Genomic DNA, 26,766 nt, shown 5'->3' on the forward strand with positions numbered 1-26,766 from the left:
TATGTATACTAAGCCTGAAGGTGGCGCTTTACTACGACGGCCATCTTGGATGGTACACATACATAACTCTGCATTGCTGCGCCATCTTGTCAGCACTCTAGTTGTTTAATAACTTTTAATGACGATCCATTGAGTATGGGATGCCAAACTACCAACAGACGTCTTCGCGCCGTTAAGCGCACACATTAGCGGAGATGGATTTACCTCCGGACTTAAGGTGACCGTCGGTCGACTCGTCGGCCGACGCAGTTGTTCCCAGTTGAAGTGTGAAACATAACATGTATAAACATTGATAACGAAAACAAAATATGCCTATCGATGTACTGAAACAGACTGAGAAACCACCCCCCCATGATACATAGGCCTATCATAATTTACCTGCAGTTTATCGGTGATGTGTTTGTTTACATTTTCCGGTTGAGTAGTTGATGGTTTTGCACAAACCCAGTCACCTTTCTGTCACACAAACAAAGATAAAGTTGTTAATTATTATTTGCATTCATTTTCATTAAACAGTGGCACTCACTTGGGCCTAACAATGTGATAAGTCTCAATGAGGCTAAGAGGGTGCAGTTTTTGAGAGGAAAATAGTGGTGTTTACGAGATTTAAAGAAGAGTCCTAAAATATCGAAACACTTCAATATTATTGTAATTAACTTACTAGAGGCCGACTTCCGGCAGGCATATTTTTGGGATATTTTTTTTAAGTATCAGAGAAGAAATTCATCTGTTCCTAGATCGAAAAACATATGAAAATGTTCTTTCTTGTTGGACAACTTTTAAAAAAAACGTATTCTTGAATACTTGAAATTTTCAACGATATTATTTTTATTATGATAAGGACGATCTTTATCAATTGACGGGAAGACAACTTACAGACCGACGGCAGTGACATCACCGGTTCACTTAAAAAGGACCGCCGATCGCGATCGAAGCGTTTGGTAAAGAAAGACGTTTTTTTTTAATGTGGTATGGTTCAACAGATAAACAAAACTATCACAATACGAAACAATTACTTATATTTCTAGTTTATTATGGTTTAATACAGATATTTTGAATAGTCAATTTTTGTTTGGTTTTACTTTTAGCTTAAATTGAATAATAGAACGAAAACATTGTTTCCTCGCCAACCGCATATCAATAATACCGTACCGTTCTAATCTTACAGACAATTAAACCATCTGACAGAAAATTCAATTATTTTCCGAGCAATAAGTCTTGAAATCAGTGAAAATCTAATTGTTTTGATCTCGGTCTTCTTAGTAGGCTAACTGATTGGTAACCTACAGTTTATCCTTTTAACGATCGATTAAATGCATTTATCAGAATTTAGAAGTATTTTTAATTCGTTTAACAGTTAAGAAGTATATTTTTTATTTCGCTTTAGTTGAACTCTTATATAGTTTGCTTTGTAATTGCTGGGAAGAAGAGCGCATAGAATTGGAATTTATAGGAGCAACAAAGAACGAATAACATACTGGTAATTTATTTAAAGCATGAGATGCTGGAGGAGAAATAGTTGATGAACTTGCAGCGGTTGTAGGCCTATCTGTTTCTGTGAGGTGCTGGTAATCATCATCATCACTAGGTACGTAGCTACTATCATCACTATCAAGGAACTCTTCTTTAGGGGCATCTTTCTTTGGACTAGTCCATTTTGATCCAGTCGATGGGGCTTTATTTAGCTTTCCGCTTTCCACAGATGATAATTCCTTTACATGGATCGTTTCATTGTGGACGATTGTTGCTTTCTTATCAATTTTAGCGACATAGTCAATCAAATCTAATTCAAATTCAGTAGTATCCACTATTTTTTGCTCTGAGAGAGTTTCACTCAACCAATTTGCTTTTACGAATTTGATGTTTTCTGAATGAGTGTATTTATTAAGATTCAAGATTCGGAAGACTCTCGCAGGGGTCATTTCTTCAGCTACTAATACATGACTCGTTTTTGGAGTTATTTCAGAGGTGACTTTCCCCCCATTTTTATGCACTTGTTTGGTAAATATATCGCACCTGGCTTTACCCATACCACTTCCGGCTTTCAATATGAACAGAAAAATTCCAGAAAGAAAACCAGATGAATAATCACCAGTGACTACATCATCTTTTTTAGTTTGTTGTTCAATTTCCATTTTTTTTATTTTTATCTTCTTTGTAAAACCTGCTCCTCCCGATAAATTTGACGACTTCCCTTTTGCCAAATCTTCCTCCCCATCAATGCGTTTTCTTTTATTTTTTTGTTTTGTGCTTTTAACAAACCCACAAGAAAACTCCATAATTAGATAAAGCTTCTATAGCCTATATAATAATATTGGTTAAGAAAATTATGTGGACAGACAACTACCACACCGTTAACTGTCGGTTCACATTTATTATAGGGCAATAGACCAAGGCCTGGTGTTGGCAGGCGAAAATATATGACTAATGCCTCAACAATCTCGTCATAAAGGCCTGCGATTTCTGAAATATAAAGAAAAAAGAACGCAAAACATTTAATAATATTCTGATAATGACCAACATGATAAATAAGTTCAATATGTAGGCATGAGCTTTAATTTTTTAGGCTTTTTGTCAGTTTGACAAAAAAATGATTGTGTACCCCATTTACCCACCCCCAACCCCAACCAAACCCAACCCCTTAGTAACCCCTCCTCCCATGGCGGCGATTGGAAACTATCGTACCTCCGCATATATCACACCCGACAATATAAATACATAATTATGTAAGAATATGTAAGTGTTGATAGTTGGCCTAGGCCTACGTATGTTTTTGCGATTTTGTAACTTTTTAGATGTTTTACGAAAGGATAACAGTCCATTCATTATTATTATTAACACTGCCTTCCTGCTTTTACACGGTATTTAGCTAGGCTAGACAATTAGCAGTTTAGAAAAATTAACAAGGGAGAAACACGTCACTTCTCCCTGGCCTGAACGAAATAAATACAAAGCTGTGCCTAGCTTAGTATAATAAACTCAAACCTAGGCTTTCTACAAACCTTTAGATCACTCAGCCATCAGATCTGAACAGGATCTTCTTTATTAATTGACGGAAAATATAAGAACTAAGAATTAGAGCCTAGGCCCCTGGGTTAAATTGATTTATTATCCAACTACTATTTGGTTGGTTGTAGGCTTGGTTGGGCCTAGCTAGCTACAATAGCTAGGCAGCTAAACCGATGAGTAAATACAGTATACTCTTGGCTTTGCGCGATCATCGACGATTGTCACAAAAGACGAGATAGGAAGTCGCCAATTTGTAGAGGTTGGTTGGTGTTAAGTTCATACTGGCGTATGTTATTGATAATCGGTATCTGTCAATTGATGAGTGTACATTTTATGATCTTGTTTTGTCAGATATTAAACATTTTGTGGAGCATTGCAATCTAAAGAAAAGGTATTTTGTGTTAAATCCTAGCTAGGCCCAGGTCAGGAAAAGGTCAATCTATCAATAGGCCTACCTGTCCACATAAGTTCCGTCCGCATACCCGGGCGAGGCCCGCCTAGACAGTGCTATCTTGGGCCTGGACTATAGGCTTAGCAATTGTTATTTAATATTAGTCTAGGCCTACACTACTTTCAATTACTGACCCTTGCAGGTGAAGTGACCCAAGTCTATTTTTAATTGCTCATTTTAATCAGAAACAGAGGCTCAATCATCATCATCATACATGATAAGGCCTGAGTGAGTGGCCTAGCTAGCTAGGCTAGTAGTAGAGTAGTAGTAGGCCTAGCCTGGCCCTAGACCTAAAAAGAATAGATTCAATACTGTATTTATTCATAATTTACTGTAGGCCTAACACAATTGAATATGCTAGGCCTAGCAGCAGCCCTATAATTTAATTTATTGACATTGGCATTATTAGAGGCCTGCATATAATGACACTCAATGTTAAAAATACTGTTACAGGAATTTTTCAGATTTTTTGAATTTAAAAATTTAGTGTAAAAATCAAGACCAAACTAAAACTGTTTTTTTTTTAATCTCCTTTTTTTTCTTTCCCCAGTGTGCTAGTGTTTCCACCGGTGCTTAGCCACTATCGGTTTTTAACTCATAAAATTGTTGAAGAAGAGTTTGCTGAGCTTGCTAGCTTCTCTATTGGTGAAGGTAACAACAGGCAGACTGTTGTCTGCTCCATTTATTTCAGGTGTGTTCCTATTTATACTTTATCCACTAGAAAACCCCTTGTTGTTGCAAGCGGACTCCGATAATCTCTAAAACTTAATAAAACAGCATCAAAATTTCAAGCATGCTAGAAATGTAAATGTATTTAAAATCACTTACTCATAAATAAAAAAATTATGCTTAAAAAAGAACAGCATTTCGGTTCTGTTTCTTAAAGTCATTCACAAGTTCAAGTAAAAATATTATGGAAAAACTCAAAAAGAAATGGAAAATTCTAAAAATTCAACATTAAAAAATTAGAATAATAATTGTATGAAAAATTATAATCAAATTCAGCTTTGCTCAAACAAATAGCTGTCTTCTCGAATTTCCTTTAATAAAGAAATAGGTAAATTTCAAAACTTAAATCCTTGATAATTGAAAGGATGCAAGTTGATAAAAAAAACACCACACATCTAGAAATAACAAATGATTTATTAAAAGATAAATTTTGAGATGCCAACATCATCATCAGTAAATAACAGAAAAAACGAAAATAAAACCCAGCCCTTTTCTTGTGCACTATATATACATGTAGATCATTATTATGCCGCATTAAAGTAATAATATACTCTGATTATCATTTGTTAAGTTGTATATGGAATGGTGTCTTTTTCTATTTTTTTTGATTTTTATAAAGTTGTATTGAAGTGATCTATTTATAATCATAATGTTAGTTCTTTGTGAGAGTCCAGATTCGGCTTGCTTTGTTAGCGGGGCTTTGCTTCCGCACTGGGGCTTTCTCAGGCTGGTGTGTCAGCTGACGACGTTATACCATGGTGTCATCAGTAGATTTGAGGCTTTTTTATAATGAAATCTAGTTATGATTTCTACCATTGTTCTCATTCTGCATTTCCCTATGTTGGAGTATCTTTAATATGATTTCTGTTAAATTGTTCTTTTGAATTTGTATATTACAGTATGTATGTAGGCCTAAGATAGTATAATACATACTCCAAGTATCGAAATGCATGCCATCGTGTCAGGATTCAATATTTCGACATTAATTATGTCATCATCAGGAATGTAGGCCTGTTATTATAAAATGTATAATTTTTTTTTTTTAAATTCATGTGAGATATTTATTTATTCAAATATATTCATTATTGCTACTGCAGGGGTATGCAGAGCGACTCAAAGTCAGTTTCTTCTGGAAAGAATGAAGTTAGCTCTAGATCTGAACCAAGTGACAGGCTTGCAAGGCCATCAAGAGGTAGGGGAAGAGGAAGAGGAAAGAAGATTTTAACTCATAGTGGAGAAGGAAATGATGTAAGGGTAGGCCACAGACAACAATACGAACAGCCAGTAGCATTATCCCACCAAAGGGATGCCAATGGAAAGCAAAGGAAACGAGATTTAGATAAAACATCAAGGTACGTCATAGTCATCTTTATGATTTTACAGTACACCTATTTATAAAGATTCAGATAACTTTATTGTCATAACACAAAATAAAATGCTGTCATAGAATTTTTTTTCCTTGTTGCGAAAGTGGCTAAGCCTCAATATTATTTTATTAATTCAATCAGTATAATATACAAAAGCACGAAAGTAAATGCAACTGCGTGCTGGCAGAGAACAAGGAACAGGTGTGAGGAACCTATACATTTTGTCACCGGTAACACATGACATAAACATAAAACATTACTCTAATTGTTGGATTTAAGAAACACTCTAATTTTCTTCTCTTTTTTTTTAGTTCTAGAAAATCACGAAAGCCTGATCAGGCTCTGTATGTGCCTCGATCTCTGAGGAATCAAGGAAACAAAGCAACAACTGTATCCAAAACTACAGAAACAGCAACAGAACTTGCAAATGAAATTGAAAGGCCGAGTAAAAGGTCACAAAAAGACCAGCATGAGCTGCCACACAAGAGACACATAGTGGACAATGAAACCCAAACGATAACAGCAGATCATATGGCATCAGTAATGGTGCAAAGTGGTGATGATAAACATGCAGAGATCTTGGGTGTAGCAGTGTTGGATAAAGAACACAAAGACCTCACTGATTCAATTAACGATGCAACATCTGATGATGCATTAGTGAGATTGGACCACTCAGATCATGATGATCATGAACCAAAAGAGAATGATCATCAAATACATAAAAATGATTTGACTACACAAGAATTTTCTTCTGTATCTGGAGAAGTTCAAACCACTGAAGGACCCCAGACCAATATTCCTTTTGCAATAGAGTTTGAGCCTCAAGAAATCTGCAGTATAGATCTTGCAGAAAAGGTGACCAAATCAACTGAGGAATCGCATTTGAATACTCAGGTATCACCCAGTATTTCTGTTAATGACGATGTTACCAAAAATACTGACACATTAGAGAATGAAAAGTCATCAACCAGTGATGATCATCATGGCAAAACCATAGCAGCATTTAAAGGTAATGTCGATGATGTGGATAATCTTTCAAAGTCTGTTGATCAAATTATTGAGCCATTTTACCAACAAAATGATCTTGATGAAGATCACAGTGCAATAGATGTTGAGACTCAATTACATATTGAAGAAAATACCGATGATATTTTTGAAAAAGGTGATGGTGAGCCTGATGATGGCAATGAACTGATTGAAGAGAGTATGGATATAGAAAAGGAGGACAATATAAATGAAGTGGATTTAGATATAAATATTGCCAACATGGAACCATCAACAGATAAGAGTAGCACAGCCATGGCAACTACTGACAGTGTGACAACTGGTGCTGGAGATGATGAAGAGGAAGATGGTTGGGAAGCTATGTTTGATGACTCAGGAGAAGCATTGACTTCTGATGCCATGGATGAGGTTAGTCATCTCTTTAAATGTATTAATTTTTTTTTTTAATTATGTGAAGAAGGATCAAAATCAATGGACATTTGAGGCATGTCGTGGCGAAATGGTTAAGTTGTCGCACAGGCCAGTATTGAGTAAATGAGCTATAAAATATGGGAGCTCAAAAAATTGCCTAAAAATCCAAATTTTTTTTTCACTATAGATCAACAGTTTAATGTTTGTCTCTTATACACATCTAGATGTGTATAAGATTGTTTATTTAATGTTATTTAGATAGTTAATTCTATTAAACAATGTATGAACAAATAACTTTGGAAGGCAATTACTCAAAATCATGTTTATCTTGACTCTAAGAGTGCCGTATTTTCACTTTTCAATAACTTAGGCTTGAAAAGTTCAATAACTTAGGCTTGAAAAGTCCAATTTCTATGAATGACTCCTCATTTTAAAGATAACATACTCAGGTATATGAAAATACCAATAACTTGAATTTCCAATTTTGCTACAACTTAGCCATTTTGCCACAACATGCCTCATTTGCCTTAAAAAAAGCATATTATATACAACAAAATTCGAGCCTAAGACTCTTTGGTTTGCATTCTCATCAAGATTTCTGATGCCATTGGAAAAGTCAAAGTTTCTGTCAAAAAGTCAAAGCAAGATTACTACAATTACCAACCAAAGGATAACTTTGATTATGGAAGTAAGTGCCATTTTATTCCTTAAAACCTCTGCTCATCTGTAATTTACCATATACAGTCTTTGGGTGTGACATGCAGTGACCCCAAGTCTCCTGTGAGTTAAACCAGATTTTTAGATGTAGGTTCTCCCAACTTATGACCCTAATCACTCTTACATCTAAGTGTGTATGAAGTTGTCCTTTAGATTGCCTACTAATTTGCAGTCAGTTACAAAACTTTCCATAATTTTAAGATTTCTTTTTTCAGGATTCAACCATGTGATTGAAATTTTTGACTTCCCGGTGGAATTCAGGACAGAAGATCTGATACAATCGTTTTCGGCCTACAGGTATTACAATATGTTTATGAATGCAATTTTGTATAATACATTAATACCAATGTTTCAATGCATTTATATATGTTCACTGGCGTATCTAGGAAACTTGGGGGTGCGAAGTTTACATGAGGTGGCACTAAAGTGCAAAAATTTTAACCTATTTTGAGTGTAATTTTTTTGCTTCAAACATTTCCAGTGGGGAGCATCTGGGGATGCAAGCTTTTTTGGGGGGGGTGTGGGGATGCACTTCCCAACACACCCCTAGATACCACACTTTTTGTATTAACCTGACCATTGGTTGCATAAGCAATCACACAATGTCCAATGATATATGTGAGGTCTCACTACAAAATGAGTCTCATCATTAGAAAATCAAATAAAATTGAGAAAATATTGAGTGTCTGGGTTCTATTCTAGAAATCATCATCTCTTTTCAACAATGAAAAAATACTGGAATATTTGATATAGATAGTTCATACACTGACTGCCTAATATGTTTTACATAAAAATAAATCCAAATATCTGAAGATAATAGAAAGCTTACCTGTTTGTATCAATTAAAACATCTCTGTATTATATAATTGTATTAACTTGATGATAGATTGATTGGGTAATATGTTGATTTATAATTGATTAATATTGATTGATTTCAGCATCAAAGGGTTTGATATAAAATGGGTGGACGACACACATGCTTTAGGAGTATTCCAATCTGTTTCAAGTGGTAGGTATACAATACAATTATCCACAATTAATATTCTGTTGAAATCCTACTCATCAATCCTCCTTTAGACTGTATAGATGCCTCAATGCCTGAACTCCCCACCCACCCTTTTCCATAGCCACAAGGCCTGAACCATTGCCACAAATCCTACTCTCAGGCACCACTTCTTTAAAGAACTGTTCAGCAAAAATTATGAGTATAAGTGTATAAAGAGTATGGTGACAGTGCAGTAATAATAAGTACTGTAGGAATTATTTTATTTAACTTATATCTGTTGACAGTCAGTGCTAACTTAATTTGTGCAGCCACAGTTGCATAACACCTATGAGGTGTCACTGCCTAAAACCTTGGTCCCTGGACCTTAAAGATGTATTGTCCCATGCAAAATACATACAAAATCCATTTTTGCAATTAACTTTAACATTTTGCAGTAACATAAAAATTATCAACTTGAACATAGAAATTAATGTATTTAAAAAATGTTTACCCAAGATTTTACAGCAAAAGTTTAAAAATCAGGGTACACATTTTTTTAATTCAATAAATGCTCAAGTTAATAATTTGTATGTTACTGCAAAATGAGCAAGTTAATTTCAAAATATTTTTTTATGATTTTGTCATTTCTCAAATGAGTTCTACCGGACGCTTTATTCATAATCATTCATTCAGAAAATGTAGCAATGGTTAGGCAAGACTTTTTTTATACCTCGTTTTGTGAACTTTTTTCAAAAGATCGTCAGAGAAGGGCAGAAAAAAAAAATAAAATTTTGGTTTTTTATTTAGCAAAGAGTTTTGCCAAAACATCGAGACAGAGGAGAAAATAAAATTTTATTGGTGAATGTAAACAGTGTAGTAATCGGAAGGTTAAATGCTTTAAATTTATATAATTCAGAAGAAATATACATAACTTATTTTTGGAGATTTCAATTTCAAGCGGCGGGTGTAATAAAAATAAAGAAAAAATTATATTTTTTTCTGATATTTCTACTTTTTCGTGGCAGCCGGTGTTCTAATTGGTCGAAATTAAAATTTTATTTGTATTTGAAATTATCATTATTGGCGGACGGTTGGTTTGCTAAAGAAGGTATAAAAATTGTCTCGCCTTACTGCCACTGTGATAAAATTGTGTTGCTCCTTTTAAACTCACATTCTTTGTATAATATTCTCTCGGTTGAAATTATTTTATTTTATATTTCTACAGCACAGAATGCATTAGGCTTACAAAACCCGATGCTCCGTACTCGCCCGCTGACCCAAGCAACGAGAGAGTCCAAACTTAAAGCTAGAACATTCGTGGACTTCCTGCAGCCAGCTAGGCCGAGGCCCGAAACGTCAGCTGTGACAGCCAGGAGATTAGTGTCTGGTGCACTTGGTATTAAATCACGGGAGAGTAAGGAACAGAGAGCCGCTGAAATGAAGAAACTCAAAGATGCCAAAGGTGGGAAATTCTACTTGTGGTTTTAACTTCTGCCATTTGAATTTTAATATTTATTCCAAATTATATGCATATCTTTTTAAATTTATAATGCTCAATTTTTTTATTTTTATTTCTCTGCAGAGAAAAGAAAAGTCGATAAGCGACTAACAGAAGATGTTTGGGAAGGAAATACTTGGCGACTGTGAATATAATTAAGAGCATTTTTCTATGCTAATAAGCAAGGTCGCCATTATACTCCTTGTTAATTTAAAAAGTGCTACGGCATGATGATGCCGTAGCACATCCATGGGGATGATGGTGTCATGCCATACACGTATGGAAAAATCACAGGAGAGCTATCCTAAATTTTTAGTGTTCACATCTTAAGTGTTTTATTTGCATTATGGCCTAAACAAATACTTCTCTTGGCTGCTGTGAGACAAAAGGGATATCCCTGTATGTCTCAGCTTTAAGCATTTCAATAGCAAAAATCATCTACAAATGTTGCTGGTTCAATTTCAGCAGGACCATAAACAATCAAATAAATGCTTCTCTCAAGTACAGTTGAACTTGCCTAAGTCGAATCCAAAATGACTTTAGTTAATGGAAAACACAACATGTAAAATAAGGTTGACTTAGAAATTATTTGAGTTATGCAAAGTCGACTTAAAGGCAAGTTTAACTGTGTGCACCGCTCTATAATAAACGCTGTACCTCTCAAAATGGCATTGAAATATATTTTATTTTTAATAAATCTTGTGGGGCTGAATTATTTCATGATTCATATCATGAGGATACTATTTCTTACACACTAATTTGCCACTGAGTGAATAGTACTACAAAATAAGCCTATGTACAATTAGGCCTACATGGTACCATTTTTGAATTACACTAATTCATGTTTATTAAGTGCTGCTCTAGATTAAGCACTGCTCTATAACTTGTATAAGTGATGCGGTGCTTATAGCACATGTACATTAATCTTTTTTTTTATTGCTTCACTTTACATTTAGATAATTACTTTTTGCTATAATATATATGTCTGCAATATTATTACATGCAGACTTTAATATTTATGGTGTATAAAAATTATTGTTGTAAATTATTTTTGCAATATTTGTAAATATAGAATCCGATTGTAAGATATTTTATTTAAATATTTGATATGGAAGTACTGTAGTAGTTTTCAAACAGATTACATTATTTTCAGCTCAAAGAGCAAAATAAGGTATTCTTTTATTGGTTTTTATTTATTGATATCTTTATTTAAATATATACAGTGGCGTCACTATGACGTATGGGGGCGCACTTCCCCAAACAACGTTTGCATTCCCACGCACCTAGACACTGGATATTTTGTAATCAAAAGAACACCACAAAAGTTTTAGGGAATTACCTCATTCTCATAGCTGGCAACATTTGTCTACAATTTTTTACCCAGAAAGTTGCAGTGTTGAAAATATTTCAAGGTTGCATCGTTTTGTAATTTGTAAATCAGATGTTTGTTTTAAGTGTTGCTGCTGTTTTATAATAAATGCTATTTTAAATGTTATGTAATTGTGACATCATTAGAATGTTATTGTTAAATGATTTACTGTGATATTTGTATGATGAAAAGATGTTTTATCCTGTATTGGAACGTGATATAAAAATAAAAATTTTTTTAGTATCAGAAAATATATTTTGTCAATTGTGCCCCAGTGTACTGGTCCATGCAGCCCCTGTTGTGGACACACGAGAGATATATCTGGTACCAGTTTACCAGATAGCTCAGACATGAAGAGACCCTTAGGGAGTACTCTTAGAGAGCAGCAATTTATTGTGCGAGGTAGTCTACAACTCGAGCACTTGAGACTGGTATAAAGCACTATGTAAATTGTATAATAAACTACATTACACTGAAGTCGTTTCGATTGCTCAGTATAGTAAAAGTAAACTCACTGTTACATGTCTAAAAACACATCATAAAACTAATTAAAATCACTTTTTTGCTCTTTTACATATTAAGGCTATTTCTTTTACAAAAGTCTGTATGTGCCCGAGACGATACTGAGGGCAGATAGACTGATGGTAAGCAAACAATAGGCCTCTAAATATATACAGTAATACCATTACATTATTTTCTGGGGATGATCTGGCATTTTAGTAGTTGAGCAGCGTATTCTGAAGGTCATTGAGTGTGTATAATATACAAATACTGTACGAACCGCGTCACCGAATGAAAAAATGCACAATGACTTGAATGAGTTTAATGCGTGTCAGATACTTATGGGGTGCCATACGCAGCGAAAAATGATTCCCCCATCATTAATGGAACAGGCCCACGTCATGCTTGGCTGATTCGTTTTGATGTACATTTCGCAAATCTAGTGCCATACGCAGCAAAAGTCCGTTTCTAGTGTTGTCAAATGCATTTCATAACCAGGCTGGTTTTTGATTTACGTTTTGGAATAGAATTTGGAGAGGGCGTTTGATCAAGTCAGACCTACGTTTTGAATTTGAATTACATTTTAAAGAAATTAGAACTACATTTAGATAGAACTTCATTTTGGGAAACCAGATCTACATTTTGAGAAATTTACGCCTACGTTTTGATAAATTAGACATTGAATTTTGCAATTACATTTTGATTTTAACATGGACTTTTGCTGCGTATGGCACCCCATACTATAAAGTGTTTTCCTACATTTACGATTTTTGCTACGACAGAGCACGATTTTTCAATTTTGAAAAATCGCAATGGCGTCGTCGTAAATGATCGTGGTCAAAAATAATTCATCGTATTGCATCATATTGGATCTTGATGTCATCGTGATGGAGCACGATTTTTTTGGAATGTTCAAAAAAATCGTGCTCAATCGTAGCCGTGAAAAAGATCTTGGTTTACCGCAGTGACATCGTGTGAGTGGCGTAACGTTGTCGTCGTTCGTCGTGACTGTGTCTATCGTTATAATTCGTAAAAAATGTCGTCGCACTATCGCATTAGTGCCGTAATACATCTTGACGGCGTCCTAGTAGCGTCTTGATGAAACATAAAACTTGAACTTTTTGAGTACGAATCACTACGATAGAGCGCGATTTTAAAACATTTTGAAATCGTTCCCATCGTAGCAAAAATCGTGAATGTGGGAAAGGGCCAATTGAGACTAATTTAAAACTTGTACAGTATATATAAGAAGGCCTATAAGAAGAATACATTTGTAATTTTGCCTGTATTTATTCGATCAATACACATTTACAATAGGTACAATGCAAAGTTTTACTATAACTCGTTTTGAGTCAGCTGCCCTATGCCACCTATTTATGATACGGTTAAAACATTTTAGGTTACTAAATTGAGAGTTATTTGTAATTACTATACTATAATACTGGAACTAATAACTAGTAATTATCTTTTAAACTGCTGATAGGCGGCTGACAAACATCATTGTCTCTACAAATCTGAAAGTATAAATAATAATGCTGTTAATGTAAATACAGTATACTATTATTATCATCATCATTATTATTAATACTATTAGACTATTAGATTATTATTGGATGATTTATTGTTGTTAAATATTATTATTACATATTATTAATATTTTACTTTATAGTAGTAATCATTAACATTAGCAATATTATTGCCATCATCGTTGTCGTCGTTAATTAACCACCATGGAGGTTATGTATTCAACCCTGTCTGTCTGTCCGTCGGTCGGTCGGTCGGTCTGTCTGTCGGTCGGTCGGTCGGTCTGCTTCAAAAAGGAATGGATCATCTTAACAAATTTAGTGGAGTGGTACATGATAATAGAATAAAGATATATTTTGGAAGAAAAGGTCAAGGGACAGGGTCAAGGTCACTGAAATTCATTTTTTTTAAACTTGCCCTCGAGCATTAAAGGAAAAAATGGAATCGCCCATACACGATGTACCTGCGTGTTGTTCGGTATCCAGGCACAGGGTGGAAGTGCCACACTCTATGCAGTGACTGCTCTAGTTATTGTTGGATTAATATCATTGTATTAAATTATTTTATCATTATGATTATTATTATTATTAGGCCTATAATCATTATCATTAGCATTCTTAATTATCATCGTCGACATCACATCAACTTTATCAACATCTAATTATCATCATATTTATTATTATTATTATTATTACCATTATTATGATATTGTATGATTATTATTACAAATAGATTACCATTGTTTCTGGATTATTATTATTATTATTATTATTATTATTATTATTATTATTATTTCATGTTATTATTAATATTATTATCTTTTTCATGACGGATTATTATTATTATTATTATTGCTCTAAATGGAACTGAAACATTATCGTCGAAATATTTGTAATAACGTGTTACTCGGCCTACCTGACAATTTGCAAGTTGACACGGCGCTCACCGGACTCGCTGGGCCAGACACTACAAGTCCGTCAACCTTCTTCAAGCACCTTAAAACTACACTGTATTGCTTTCCTGGTTTGAGTTTGGCCAAAAGAAAGTCAGTGGCTGTTGTGGTGCCAGCCAATGTGTAGTCACCATTGGTAGAATCCTTGTAGAATATCTCATATGATATAACAGGACCAGTCCCAAAGTCTCGACCAAATATCCAATCAAACCAGCTTACAGAGATCTCTCTGCGATTTTTCGATACCGACAACATTGGGCCATGCATAAGGTGCGGTAGGGCTGCAATAGGAAATAAAGATTTTGTATATTAATAGGGAGATTTTTCATATGATCGTTGATTCATATAAAAGGCAGGTGGCCTACGTTGCGTTTTGAAAGATATGCCATGTTAGGGGATGGTTTGACTTAAAATTTGATGATGAAAATCGGCTACTGTCAGGCTAAATTATCGGATTTATCAAATGCCTGGTTCAATCTAACTGTTAATTGATTTCCTGCTCAGAATGGGGTTAAGGCTAAAATCCAAGCAAGAAATTACTTTTTTATAAGCATTGGTCCCTTGGTTTTTATATTTAGGTCTAACTAGGTGTTATTTTTCATCGCAGCAAAATGCAGTTCTCCATCAAACCTAGAAGTAATTTTACCTATTTGGCAGTCCTGTCCAGCCCATTCGTCACCACAAACATCATCTGTGCAGGTACCGTTACTAAGGCATGATTCTTCGTACTTACAATGACAGTGACGATTACAAAGAGGTCCAAACGTACCATTTGAGCATGATACCTTCGTGTGTTCTGAAAATAGAAATGTTTGTATTTTCTTTTTGACATATTCAATGTAAATGCCGTTTATTACGAATTGTGTTTAAACTATTGCACAGAAGGTAAAGCTGAAGGTGATTTATAGCGCATTAATACGGTATCTATGCGCGCGCCCCAACTAACTCTCTACTCCCTGAGTCCCACGGGTCTCACTGATTCTGGTGCTGCCATTAGTCTTTGCTACCACTTGAACCCACGACCATGGAGTATTTCCGATGTTAGCTTCTGGCTTGGTCACTCGACTCACTAGAACTCGAATAGACCTACCTTGGCATTGAGGTCCACCGTATCCTGTAAGGCAAGAGCCAGTGGAGCATCCTGAAACAGGATCACAACTGGATGATGGGCAGTTACAAACTTGTTTACAGTCTGCACCATGAAAGCCTTTACTACAAACTACAAGAGAAAACGTTTGTATTAAAAGATTTCAACGGCGATTGATATTGCTCCTATATTATGTCTGACTCTACTACAGTACAACTGCTGCTTCTGTTATATACTGATTCAGTGGTGGAACGCGTGCAACAGCATCCCACTCCCCCCCCCCCCCCCAGCCATCTACCTGTCTCTCCCCCCAGCCATCTACAACATATTGTTTTGGCAATCGAGGTTCAGTATCAGCAGAAAAGAATCTGTAGGCAAAAATCATCACAAAATGTTTTGGCCGAACACAACTAAGATTGGGCCAAATAATCTGTGGATACCTAGCGGCTAAAAATGATGATAATGTCAGTTTGGTGCCAATAAAGTAAGATAGTCAAGGAGGAAAGTCTCTGAAATAGTATACCAGAAAGCAGTCCATGAGAGTGGTCGTATGTAGGCCCACTGTTTAAAAGCAAGGAGGTATTAAATCCTTGGTAATAAGTACTGATAAGCCTATATTTCTGCATAGCTGAAACCTCAGGTCAAATTTAATCTTATAGTGGAAGAAAGTTGTGCTTTCTTAATTATATAACCTAAAGCTCTGTCCAAATTGTCAAATTTTTCTTGACAGAAAACTGTTGTCTGCCCATTTGAGTACATCTTCGGTCTGTTTTTATCAAAATAATGCTAAATTAAAAATAACACCAATATTCTACCTGTTCACTGGTATTTGATATCATTAACAACAAGAAGTCATATTATTTTGTAAAAACACCAAAATTACTATTTTCATATAGTTTCCTACTTCGGGAAGAGGAACTAATTTACCAAAACTAAGTGTTTACCTTTATTACAGCCAAGTCCATGAAACCCAGGTAAACAGGAACATCCAAGAGGGGTTGCTGGACAAAATAAGTTGCCTAGGCACCCGCTCTCTTCGTTATTGCAGTTGAATGAACAATCTCGCCCCCAGTAACCAGCTTTACATACTGTCAACAAAAGGTAAGAAAAACATGACTACATTAATTAATGAAACACACAAACTGGAAATTTGTATTTGTATTTGTATTTAAATTACAGTCAAACAAGTTCTACCAATCAACACCTCAAATTTAATGTAAACACGTGGGATCTGCAGGGGCGGATCCAGTTAGGGTGGAGCCACCTCCACCAGTCAACACCTCGAATTTACGTAAGCACGTCGGACCAACAGGGTCGGATCCAGTAAGGGGGATTGTGGACAGATCAACAAGGGCAGATCCGGTGGGGTGGTTGGGCACGTCTCCCCGTTTTGCCACTATTTTTTGAAATTTCAATGCATATTGTGCTACTCACTTATCCAATCTGAAACTGTTGTGGGGCCCCCTCCCCCTTTCAGTTAGAACAATTCTGGATCCACCATTCATCAAACTGGGCAATAATTCCTCACAAGGACTACCCAGCAAAAACACTCATCTACAAAGACATTGTCTACAAAGATATCCTTTAGAAAAATAATAACATGCTAACGATAACATCCACAACGAATACCTCCTTGATTTCCCATCACATTAAACAATATACATCCCCACCTTTCCCCATTCATTCAACACCGTGTGGAGCACGGGTATATGCAAATGATGATGATTATTATTATTATTATTATTATTATTATTATTATTATTATTATTATTATTATTATCATTATTATTATCATTATCATTATTATCATTATTATTATCATTATCATTATCATTATTATTAATTTTATTATTATTATTAATTTTATTATTATTATTATTATTATCATTATTATCATTATCATTATTATTAATTTTATTATTATTATTTATATTATTATTATTATTATTATTATTGTTATTAATAATAAAAATGAAATATTTATACTTACCCTCTGAACAGTCAGATCCGGTAAAACCACTTGGACAAATACATAAGGAAGTTACAGCGTCACATACACCCCCGTTGTAACAAACTGGACAGTCTAGATCACAAGCAGGTCCGTGTTTACTCAATGGACATTCTGAAAAATTAGGACCATAATTAGCATGTTGAATCTGTAGTAATATTTAAAAATCCGACAACTCAATCAGTCAGCCAACCAACAATTAATCCATCAATCAATCATAATCCTAATTCGTCTAGTTATTAAAACAAATGTAAATGTATCTTAGTATTTTGTCCTAAACTTAATGGTTGTCCTTAACAAAAGTATAACCAAATAATTATACGATATTAATAGATCAATTTGTAGTGTAACTGATTGGTAAAAATGGGTTCTTGAATTTGCATTTTGGTAAGAAGGTGAGAGGAAGTAGGCCCAAGTCCCCAAAGTAGGCCTAAAATCTTCAAATCGCTTTGTATCCAATGAATATTAAATTGTAACTGAACTTAACACTTGCGTCTATAAACTTTACAGTGTATTTAAATAGGATAATACGGTTGTTGTAACATCATCTCTGAAACATCAAGGAATGTATCTTATGTTGGGAAGAATGTGAATGCTGTTTGTTATGATACCGTATATTGGGTACATTGCTTAACATAATTAAAAATGAAATCAATGAAACTACCTTTAACGTTAAGCTGAATTATCGCATGGGTTCCAGAATTTCGTTTCCCGTAAATGTAGCATTCATAAATCCCGATGTCTTTAGTTGTGGCATGTTCTATGATCACCGTCCTCTTGTTGTTCCATTGCTTCATTACTGTACCACCGTTGAATCGCCACCTCAATTCAGTCGTGTTGCCCTCAACGATGACAGATAGGACAGCCCTGTCACCAGTCCCTGCTACAATTGATCTTTCAATAGGCATTGGGTTTGCTGAAATGCATATAGAAATTAGTATATTATGAGGACACTCACACCTAAAGCCCAACACGATTTGAGCAAAATTGAAGAAAATGCTCCTCTGGTTGCCCGAAAATGGCACTCTTAGATTGTCAAATTGTGTTTTTGTTGGTTTTTTTTTTTTTTTTTTTTTTCATAGCATTGCATTCCGACGAATATGGACTTTTTCACCGACGGATAATTGTGTGGGAGTCGTCCAGATTTTACCGATGGGGTAATGTATTCCTGGACCGCCCGCCGACATTTTGATAACATTTGGTTTATTATATTTGTTATCAATTTCATCTGAAAGCCTTAATCTATTTAACGTCTAATCATCTATTCTAGTTTATTATCAGATTTAAATTTGTATATAATGCAAAAAGTAACATGACCAACACATTAAAATATATATTACCATCTTTGTCTAAAACGATTACTGTAGACTTGCTCGGCAATGCCCATGTCCCTAGACTTTCAGCCGAAAATGCGCCACCTTTGGCCATAGGCCTATACGAATCTCCCGGAATCTTAGCGATGAGAGCATGGAAATCGTATTCAACTATGGTTTCGATCAGTGTATTTTTCGGAAAAGCCATGGTTGGTAGAACGTGTGACCCTGGGAAACTACTTCCATCAAACCACGACACTGGCCGTCCAGTATTCCCAGTACCAGTATCACAAGTACGTCCCAGCTGTATGCTCGTGGAGAGGGCACCCGGATAAACAGCAATGTCTACATCATCCGTTTTATTGTCAGAATCAACAACTGCAGGTTGTGCCATTAATGTTACTTCAACACTCTCGTCTTCCAAGAAAATATTTGATATTTTTTGTTAACATCCAAATCAATTGATTTAATAGCATAAGTAATAAGTATCAATAATTTTTTGAATAAACTCTACTTAGCTACTCCACTTTACTTACAATTGCAGGCCATGTCATGATATACACCTGGACTTGGTCTTCCTCCTACAATCTCACCAGAAATGTTAGTATACACTCGAATGTACATTTCATATCTTCTGCAAGGATTTATCTGATTCAAAATTAGTTTCGTTCCCATGGTATATTCGCCAGTTCGCTGTGCGCCAAGAGAAGGCGTTATATATCGATAAAACAAACGATACCCTGTAACGTCACCTAGACCATAGTCGTAATGGAACCTCCATTCATCCCACTCAAGATGAAGACTGTGGAAATTAGACTTTAAAATGCGAGGAGGATTACGAAGAGCAGGGATTGCTATATATGAAACACAGAGAAACACCATTGTTTACATACACATTATTGTTATTTTTCACTTCACATTAAATAGCGAACTACTACTATCGGTTGATAGAAAAAAAAATCAACCGATATATGAACTTATAAATACAAGTAATATAAAGATAAAGATAATTTATCGAATAACAAAAGATTGAAAATTAAAATAGCCCTGTACTAGAAAATGGGTGATTCCAGCTAAATTTTTTATAATACGTGATAGTACAGTTTGTTGTACAAAGCGTTTATTGTAGAACTATGAGAACGTAATTTCAATAAAATAACGTTGCAATGTTGCTACAACGTTAAGTAATATTTACAATTAATTAATTATCATTCTCATAATTCTAATTATAATTGGTCCATTAAGTCTATTACTGTAAAATAAGTAACGTTATAGGTTTACCGAATTGACAATCATCGCCTCCCCAGCCTTCCTGGCATGCAATAGGGCATGTTCCATTCTTGTAGCATCCTACCGTGCCAGTACAGTGGCATCTATATTGACATAATGTACCATAGAAACCATCGGGACACGGTGTCGAATCCTCGTATTCTGCAATAAAATAAGTTAGCCTAACTTTATTCACATACCATATTCATTTTCACGCAAATCCAGAATATTAATAATGACCCCTCCGTCAATTACAGTTAGGCCCCTATTGCAATGTCATTATTGAAAATGTGTTTGCTGTAAAGACGATAAAGGGGACAATTTACGGTCGTCTTTAGTAGAATCATAAATGCATCAATATCAGATATAATGTAGGCCTAAGCTTCTGTGAAAGTTATTTATCAGTGGCGCAACGCTGGGGCCGAGAGCCCTGTGACTTTCTGAGACCGGGGCCCTTTTTCGGTCACCGTCGAAAATTCCATTGTGGGATTTAGATGTTGGTTTATGTGATTATTAATCATGTTTGTTATTGTATTATAATCGTTTTGTAACGACGAAATAAATAATGACATCAGTGGCGGATCTAGTAGGAATTTGAAAGAGGGGGCGGTATAGATGGACCATACCACCTCAGCACGACCATGGTTGGGGGCTTAAGTAAGAAATTGTATGATTATGGCACCTCTAGGTGGCCAGAAATGGCACTCACAGGCTTAATTAAACTATAATTTTCTTTTATCTCCATTTTTATTGGGGCACCTTTAATTCGTCACTGGATATGATATGTCCTTCACAGTCGACGTCAGAGACATATTGCTGTTATGTATCAACAAGCTTTTTTGAGTCAGGGTGCTAGAGTCGGGGCCCTGCTTACCACCACACTAGAGCGCATAGGCGTTACGTACGCTACTGATATTTATTTTTTTTTAAATCTTCCCGATGATAGATCTTAAATTGGTTGCAAACGGCACAAAATTGTTTAATAATGGCAGCAAAAGCGAAGTACAGTAATATCATACAAAGTGATCTCAAGGTAACGGGTTGGTAAAAACGATGGGAAGTAAAACCATGTTCAAATTTCGAAGTTCTAAGTAATTTATCCGGAGGAAAACAGTTTGTTCTCACTTTATACTATCTGGCTTTTTCAACCCTCACTCACTCGCTCTCAGTTTATGATTGTAAGTAGCCAGACTCGCCATTTGAAGAGAATGAAATCAATCAGCCAGAGACAGGCGATCAATCCGTTGCTGTATTGAGGTCGAATTCTTATGGAAATCATCATTCACAACTCTTAACAATTTACTTGTATTCGTCAAATACCTTGGCATTGCGGTCCCGTGAAACCCTCTTCACACGTAACATTCACACATCCCATCGACCTGCTGCACGCACTGAATTTGCAATGGCACGTGCTTCTACAGTCTGCACCAAATGTCCCGTATGGACATACTGAAAATAATAGTCAACGAGACGAGAACGTTAATTCAAAGGCATGAAAAAAGTTTATGATTGCTCTATATAATAATAATAATAATAATAATAATAATAATAATAATAATAATAATAATAATAATAATAATAATAATGAAATAATAAAACTTTATGAAAACGCCTAAAGTGATGACTTTCTCAATTGTGTCAGCTGCATTTTGATTGTAATGGAAACGCTGTCGGTAGGCATAAAATTTATATTATTGATTTTATGAAAACCAGACTTTACAAGCTTTCCAAGACTTGTTTTCACTTCTATGCTACTGTATTGTATGATATTATATGGCTTAGGTCTACCAAATATAATTCTCACTTAATGACGTATTGTCTGTCACAAAAATAACACTCAAATGAACAGCTCTGTCAAAGGGATCAAATAAGTTAATTAAAGTTACAACCAGAAAAAATGGAAAAAAATTCTCTGGTTTTACAGACGTTTTACTACCAATAAAGAATACAGGAAAGGTAGTATTTAACTGTTGATTGACAGTGATTTTTTTTTTTCAAATTTTAATTTACTTACGTAAATATAAAAATTAGTCAACTCTCATTTATCTTCTTTTTTAATCTCATGACAAACAGTACGGGCAAACAGAGAATTCAGAATGACTTGCCTTTTAATATTAGGTAGGCCTATTTAAAAGTAATTGAAAGTATTTTTTAAGTAGTTACAAGTTAAGGCACCTTCCCGTTCTTTTAACTTCTGTAACTTTTTTTCTCATTCGTCTATTCTTATTTGAATTTTTTATGGTTATCGCCCAGACCATAATGCAAAACATAATCCTAATTACAGCATAATTATTGTTTACATACTATTATGCCCTGTAAATGTAGCTATTAATCATGATAAACTGTATATTACATATTTAATTTATAATACCATATTTGTGTAATTGTAAAAAATATAGTCGTACATTGTTCACAGTTATATCCTTTGTATCCAGCCATACACGAACAACCCATCGGTTCTGGTAAACAAAACAAAATTCCATCACACCCTCTATATGAACTGCTACACGCTACAGAACAGGATCGTCCCCAGCTATTATCCCCACACGCTGAAAATATAGTAGATTCATTTCAACATGCCTTTTTTGTTATTTATTTAATTGTTATTTGTTATTTGGCAGGCAACACAGGTACACAAATTACACTCCTGGTTGGAGAGAAGCAACGCAGATGAAGTGCCTTGCTCAAGGACACAAGTGGGGGGTTGAAACCACTATCCTCGCTTGGGAAACCAAACCGTTCCCGCTGCACCAAAAAACCGCTTATATATTAACTGTTCAGAAATTACAATTTTCCCTAAAACGTATTCGGATTTTTGTTTGAGAACAGGGTGTAAAGTGTAAAAACACCTTTTGTGTATTGTATTTGGAGATTGTTGCATTGTTTCAAAATACAATTGAAATAAAAAATAAAAAATAAGGAGATTTTTATGATAATAAATTTGAAAGTTTTCAATATATTTTTTGGAAAAAAGGTTAGATTAGAGCAAAGAGTAACTCATGATTGTATCGAACAATCTAAAATGACAAAGAAACTCAATGTCTGCGACCAGAGGTTTATAGGGTATACGAACCTTTTATTTTTATCCCTAATTTTACACATTAAAAAAAATTTGCATATGAAAAACAACACCGAAAGTAGACCATAATTTCCACAAAATGTCATTGAGCATATGAACGTAAAACAGTAAAAAATCTGAGTTTGCAAAATGTTTTCGATTAGTTCTACACTTTTTTACCAATCAGATAAGTTGAACATGAATAATAATGACAACACAACAACAGCAGCAGCAACAACAGCAACAGCTACAGCAAAAACAACACAAATAATGATAATATATTAATGTCTATACATACGTTCATCGCAATTGTCTCCCATGTACCCAGAAGGACAAACACATGCCCCTGTAGCTGGATGGCATACTCCTCCATTGTAGCAAACTGGGCAGTCGTTGTCACACTTGACTCCCCATTTAGGTAACGGACAACCTAAATGGTATAACGTTCATTATTACAATTATTTAAAAAAATAAGAGAAAAATATGATAGAAGAAAAAAGACGAATATAATGGATTGGGTTGGGTGCAGAGTATTGCATAGAGGCAGACAGGGAAGCGGATAGACGAAAGTTTTAGGAGCATTACTTTAAGAAGTTAGTGATGATTTTGTAAAAATGCGTTTCTCTTGCAGTGGATTTTAACAGCTTGATCGTAAGATAGAAAATGAGGCTAATCATACACACTACCTACTGAAAAACATAAACTCTGCTTCTTCTGTGAACGTAGGAAAAAAGTATTCATATTAATTATTTTGGTGAGTTTCCTTTTTCAAACAACAGGCATAGGCCTATGTTATTTTTAATAAATAATTTGGAATTGATTATGGCATTACAGTAAGTATTTATATAATTTATGTATGTTGTTGCAATACAGGAAAGGGGAAATTATTTGAGGAAAAACGCTTAAGTATACCTCTTACAATGAGTTGAGTGAAACCCTGGAGTCCTAACTCTTTTTCACCATCAAAATAACACTCATAAATTCCCCCGTCTTGAGTGCGAGCACTGTCAATAATTAGTTTAGTCTTGCCATTCCAGTCACTCAATATTTCTCCACTATTATGACGCCAACGAAGTTTGTCGATGTTCATATTATCTTCAATTTCCATCAAAAGTTCTACTCGTTCACCAACGCCTGCGATTGTCGTTGTCCTCTTCGAACGAACGTTTGCTACCGTTTTATAAGAATAAATACAATTTCTAAGAGTGTGTATAAGTCTAAAGTTATACTTATTTGTTACGAAGTTAGGGAAAATTAAAAATCAATTAAAAAACATCTTACTTAAAAGAATCGCATAAGTTATTTACAGTACTTCCAATTATAGCATTTCACAACAATACAATTTTTGCTACTTCAGACTTTTTACTACAAAAATGTTTTTAACAAATTGTGGCTCACGTAAAGTTTAGAACGGTAATATTTATAATCCGTCCGTTAATTTACGATCAGTGGTGGAGCCAGTGGGAGGGGGAATTTGCCCTCCCTTCGGACAGGTCTGGAACCGCTGCCGTCCGATGCCACTATTAGATCGTCTGGTCAAAAATTTAGAAAATAATAATTTTCCTACCAAATAACGTTATTTTAATTCCTAATCCCTAATATTGTGGTCTAAAAGCACAATTTGGACCATACTAAGCCATACTCTCCCAGTGAACCTACCAGGGATTTTTTATTTCGGGCCGTCGACTGAGGCTCTAGTGGCCTCTTGGTTTGAACCCCTCCGTCGGACATGTTGGACCCCTTGTTGGCAATTTTCTGGCGCCACTGCTGTTAACGATATTAATACGAATTATTACGAAGTATATTTTTAATGGCAATCTTCATCTCTAAACTGTTCACTCATGGCCACATTTGAATACAGCCAACCACAGACTGGATACCTATGGAGAATTCATTTACCTGTTAATCAACCAAAATACAAATATGCCTGTAGATGAGCTTAATATTTAAGTCAATTAAATGTTATTGAACATCGATCAACAAAGTATCTTATATACCTTCTTTTGAAATGGTAAAGGTTGTAATATTTGAATTTAGCAGTCCAGTTGTAGACCAAGAGTAAAACGCGCCAATGCTTTCTGCGCTGCTATTATCGGGTAAATGCAACAACATAGCTGTGACGTCATGCCGTATAATCTGTGATATTGTACTTTCTATAGGAAACATGCTATCCTTCGTTGACAAGACACCATCGTCTAGCCAGCCTAACTCTCTGCCATTGACAGCAGTTCCGCTATGATGTCGACGTCCAAAATTGATGTTGTTACTTTTGCATTCGCCGATGGTGTAACCTCCTATGTTAAGACTGGATACGGCGTTGCCAAACGCTATCATAGGGTTAAAGTTCAGTAGCACAAAATCCATTTCAGTTCCTGAAATATCAGAAATTGACAACATCAACTTGATTAAGGTTACATACATGATACAACCTTCAATTTGGCATACATTGATGTTTTGTTTTCATTACAGTGAACTTGTATATAATATGCATAAAAGCAAATTAAAGGATTCCAAAACTAAACTATTGCATGGTTTCCACAGAACATACATATTGACAATTTCGATGATAATCCTTTAAGTTTTCAAAATAATAATTATAATAATAAAAATGAGGTTTTCATAAGCTACTGAAACAAGTCATATATATAACATAACAAGATAATCTGAGATTACAAATCCTCGCCCTGTTGCGCCATCTATACTGAAAAAATAATGGCATCTAATTGCACGCCGGCCGGACCGCTTCATTATAGGCCTCGCTTGGCAAGCCCATCGACCTCCGCCTCATCCCACTTTGCAATTTATCTCAGACTTTTTAAACTCTTTTAGAACAATATTCTTCTTCAAATCTTGTCATTACCGACGACTTCAACATCCATATGGACGATCCGAGTAATACACATACTACTTTCCTGGATATAATTCATTCACTCAACTGATAAATACTTCTAATCACAAACGAGGACATACACGTTATCTCGTCTTTACAAATAATCCTGATCTTGTGAGACTTTCACTGGTTCACGAATATCCCTTGTTTGATCATTTCTTTCTTCATGTTACACTCGATGCTCTCAAACCTCGGCCTGCCAAGAAAGTTGTGACTTTTAGAAATTTCACAACATTGACATCAACAATCCTTGATCGAAGAACATGCTCATTCTCTTTCAAATTCTAGTGATGACATAGATGTGAACAATGCAATAACCCAGTACAATAATACACTTACCTTACTTAAAGATGAGCTGGCCTCGTTAAAATTTAAGACCGTTTCAACTCATGCATCCTCTGCTTGGTTCACCAACAACTGTAGGACAGCTAAGCAAGCAAGACCTACAGCTGAAGATTCAATGCCATATTTACCATAGTACGCTTGATGAATCTCGGGTTTCTTACCTCCATCGGAAGTGGAAGTGACCAGAGAGCTCTATTCAAACTTTCCAACAACAAAGGACAGCTGTGGCAGACTTACCATCTGAGGGTTGGCGCCAGGATTTGACCGACGGGGGGGAG

General features: G+C 35.2%; 4 protein-coding genes across 11 annotated transcripts in view; 1 reads left to right on the top strand and 3 right to left on the bottom strand.

Moving 5' to 3' along the window:
* Window positions 1-3,270, bottom strand: part of LOC117123682 (DNA polymerase lambda-like) — a 47,753-nt gene extending 44,483 nt beyond the window's left edge. For 7 of the 8 annotated variants that reach the window (XM_033269688.1, XM_033269693.1, XM_033269696.1 and 4 more), the window contains exons 1-3: window positions 3,003-3,270; window positions 1,479-2,463; window positions 379-456 (exon numbers count right to left, since the gene is read on the bottom strand). In XM_033269688.1, coding sequence (XP_033125579.1) covers window positions 379-456; window positions 1,479-2,279 — 879 coding nt within the window. In that variant the 5' untranslated portion in view covers window positions 2,280-2,463; window positions 3,003-3,270. The remainder of the gene's footprint in view (window positions 1-378; window positions 457-1,478; window positions 2,464-3,002) is intronic. The other variant, XM_033269689.1, reaches the window with a different exon arrangement.
* On the top strand, window positions 2,591-11,792 carry LOC117123649 (coiled-coil domain-containing protein R3HCC1L-like). The gene is made up of 10 exons (XM_033269649.1): window positions 2,591-2,644; window positions 3,267-3,400; window positions 4,011-4,151; window positions 5,287-5,541; window positions 5,868-6,969; window positions 7,567-7,660; window positions 7,905-7,986; window positions 8,628-8,698; window positions 9,900-10,136; window positions 10,257-11,792. The coding sequence occupies exons 1-10, from the start codon at window positions 2,591-2,593 to the stop codon at window positions 10,319-10,321; spliced, it is 2,235 nt and encodes a 744-aa protein (XP_033125540.1). The 3' UTR covers window positions 10,322-11,792.
* A 1,366-nt stretch (window positions 11,793-13,158) lies between these two features.
* On the bottom strand, window positions 13,159-25,619 carry LOC117123628. Its single transcript, XM_033269628.1, has 15 exons — window positions 25,251-25,619; window positions 24,166-24,423; window positions 23,552-23,683; window positions 22,601-22,744; window positions 21,516-21,644; window positions 20,208-20,357; window positions 19,463-19,780; window positions 18,954-19,343; window positions 18,278-18,529; window positions 17,596-17,727; window positions 16,550-16,693; window positions 15,609-15,737; window positions 15,165-15,314; window positions 14,482-14,799; window positions 13,159-13,556 (listed from the first exon to the last, which is right to left on the bottom strand). The coding sequence occupies exons 1-15, from the start codon at window positions 25,615-25,617 to the stop codon at window positions 13,549-13,551; spliced, it is 3,021 nt and encodes a 1,006-aa protein (XP_033125519.1). The 5' UTR covers window positions 25,618-25,619; the 3' UTR covers window positions 13,159-13,548.
* Window positions 25,620-26,307: 688 nt separating this feature from the next.
* Window positions 26,308-26,766, bottom strand: part of LOC117123650 — a 5,543-nt gene continuing 5,084 nt past the window's right edge. Inside the window, exon 7 of the mRNA XM_033269650.1 lies at window positions 26,308-26,427. Within this exon, the coding sequence (XP_033125541.1) occupies window positions 26,308-26,427 (120 nt within the window). The remainder of the gene's footprint in view (window positions 26,428-26,766) is intronic.

The sequence above is a fragment of the Anneissia japonica genome, unplaced genomic scaffold, assembly GCF_011630105.1.
Source record: "Anneissia japonica isolate Jap-2015-1 unplaced genomic scaffold, ASM1163010v1 scaffold287714_len2871179_cov188, whole genome shotgun sequence".
NCBI classification, from domain to species: domain Eukaryota; kingdom Metazoa; phylum Echinodermata; class Crinoidea; order Comatulida; family Comatulidae; genus Anneissia; species Anneissia japonica.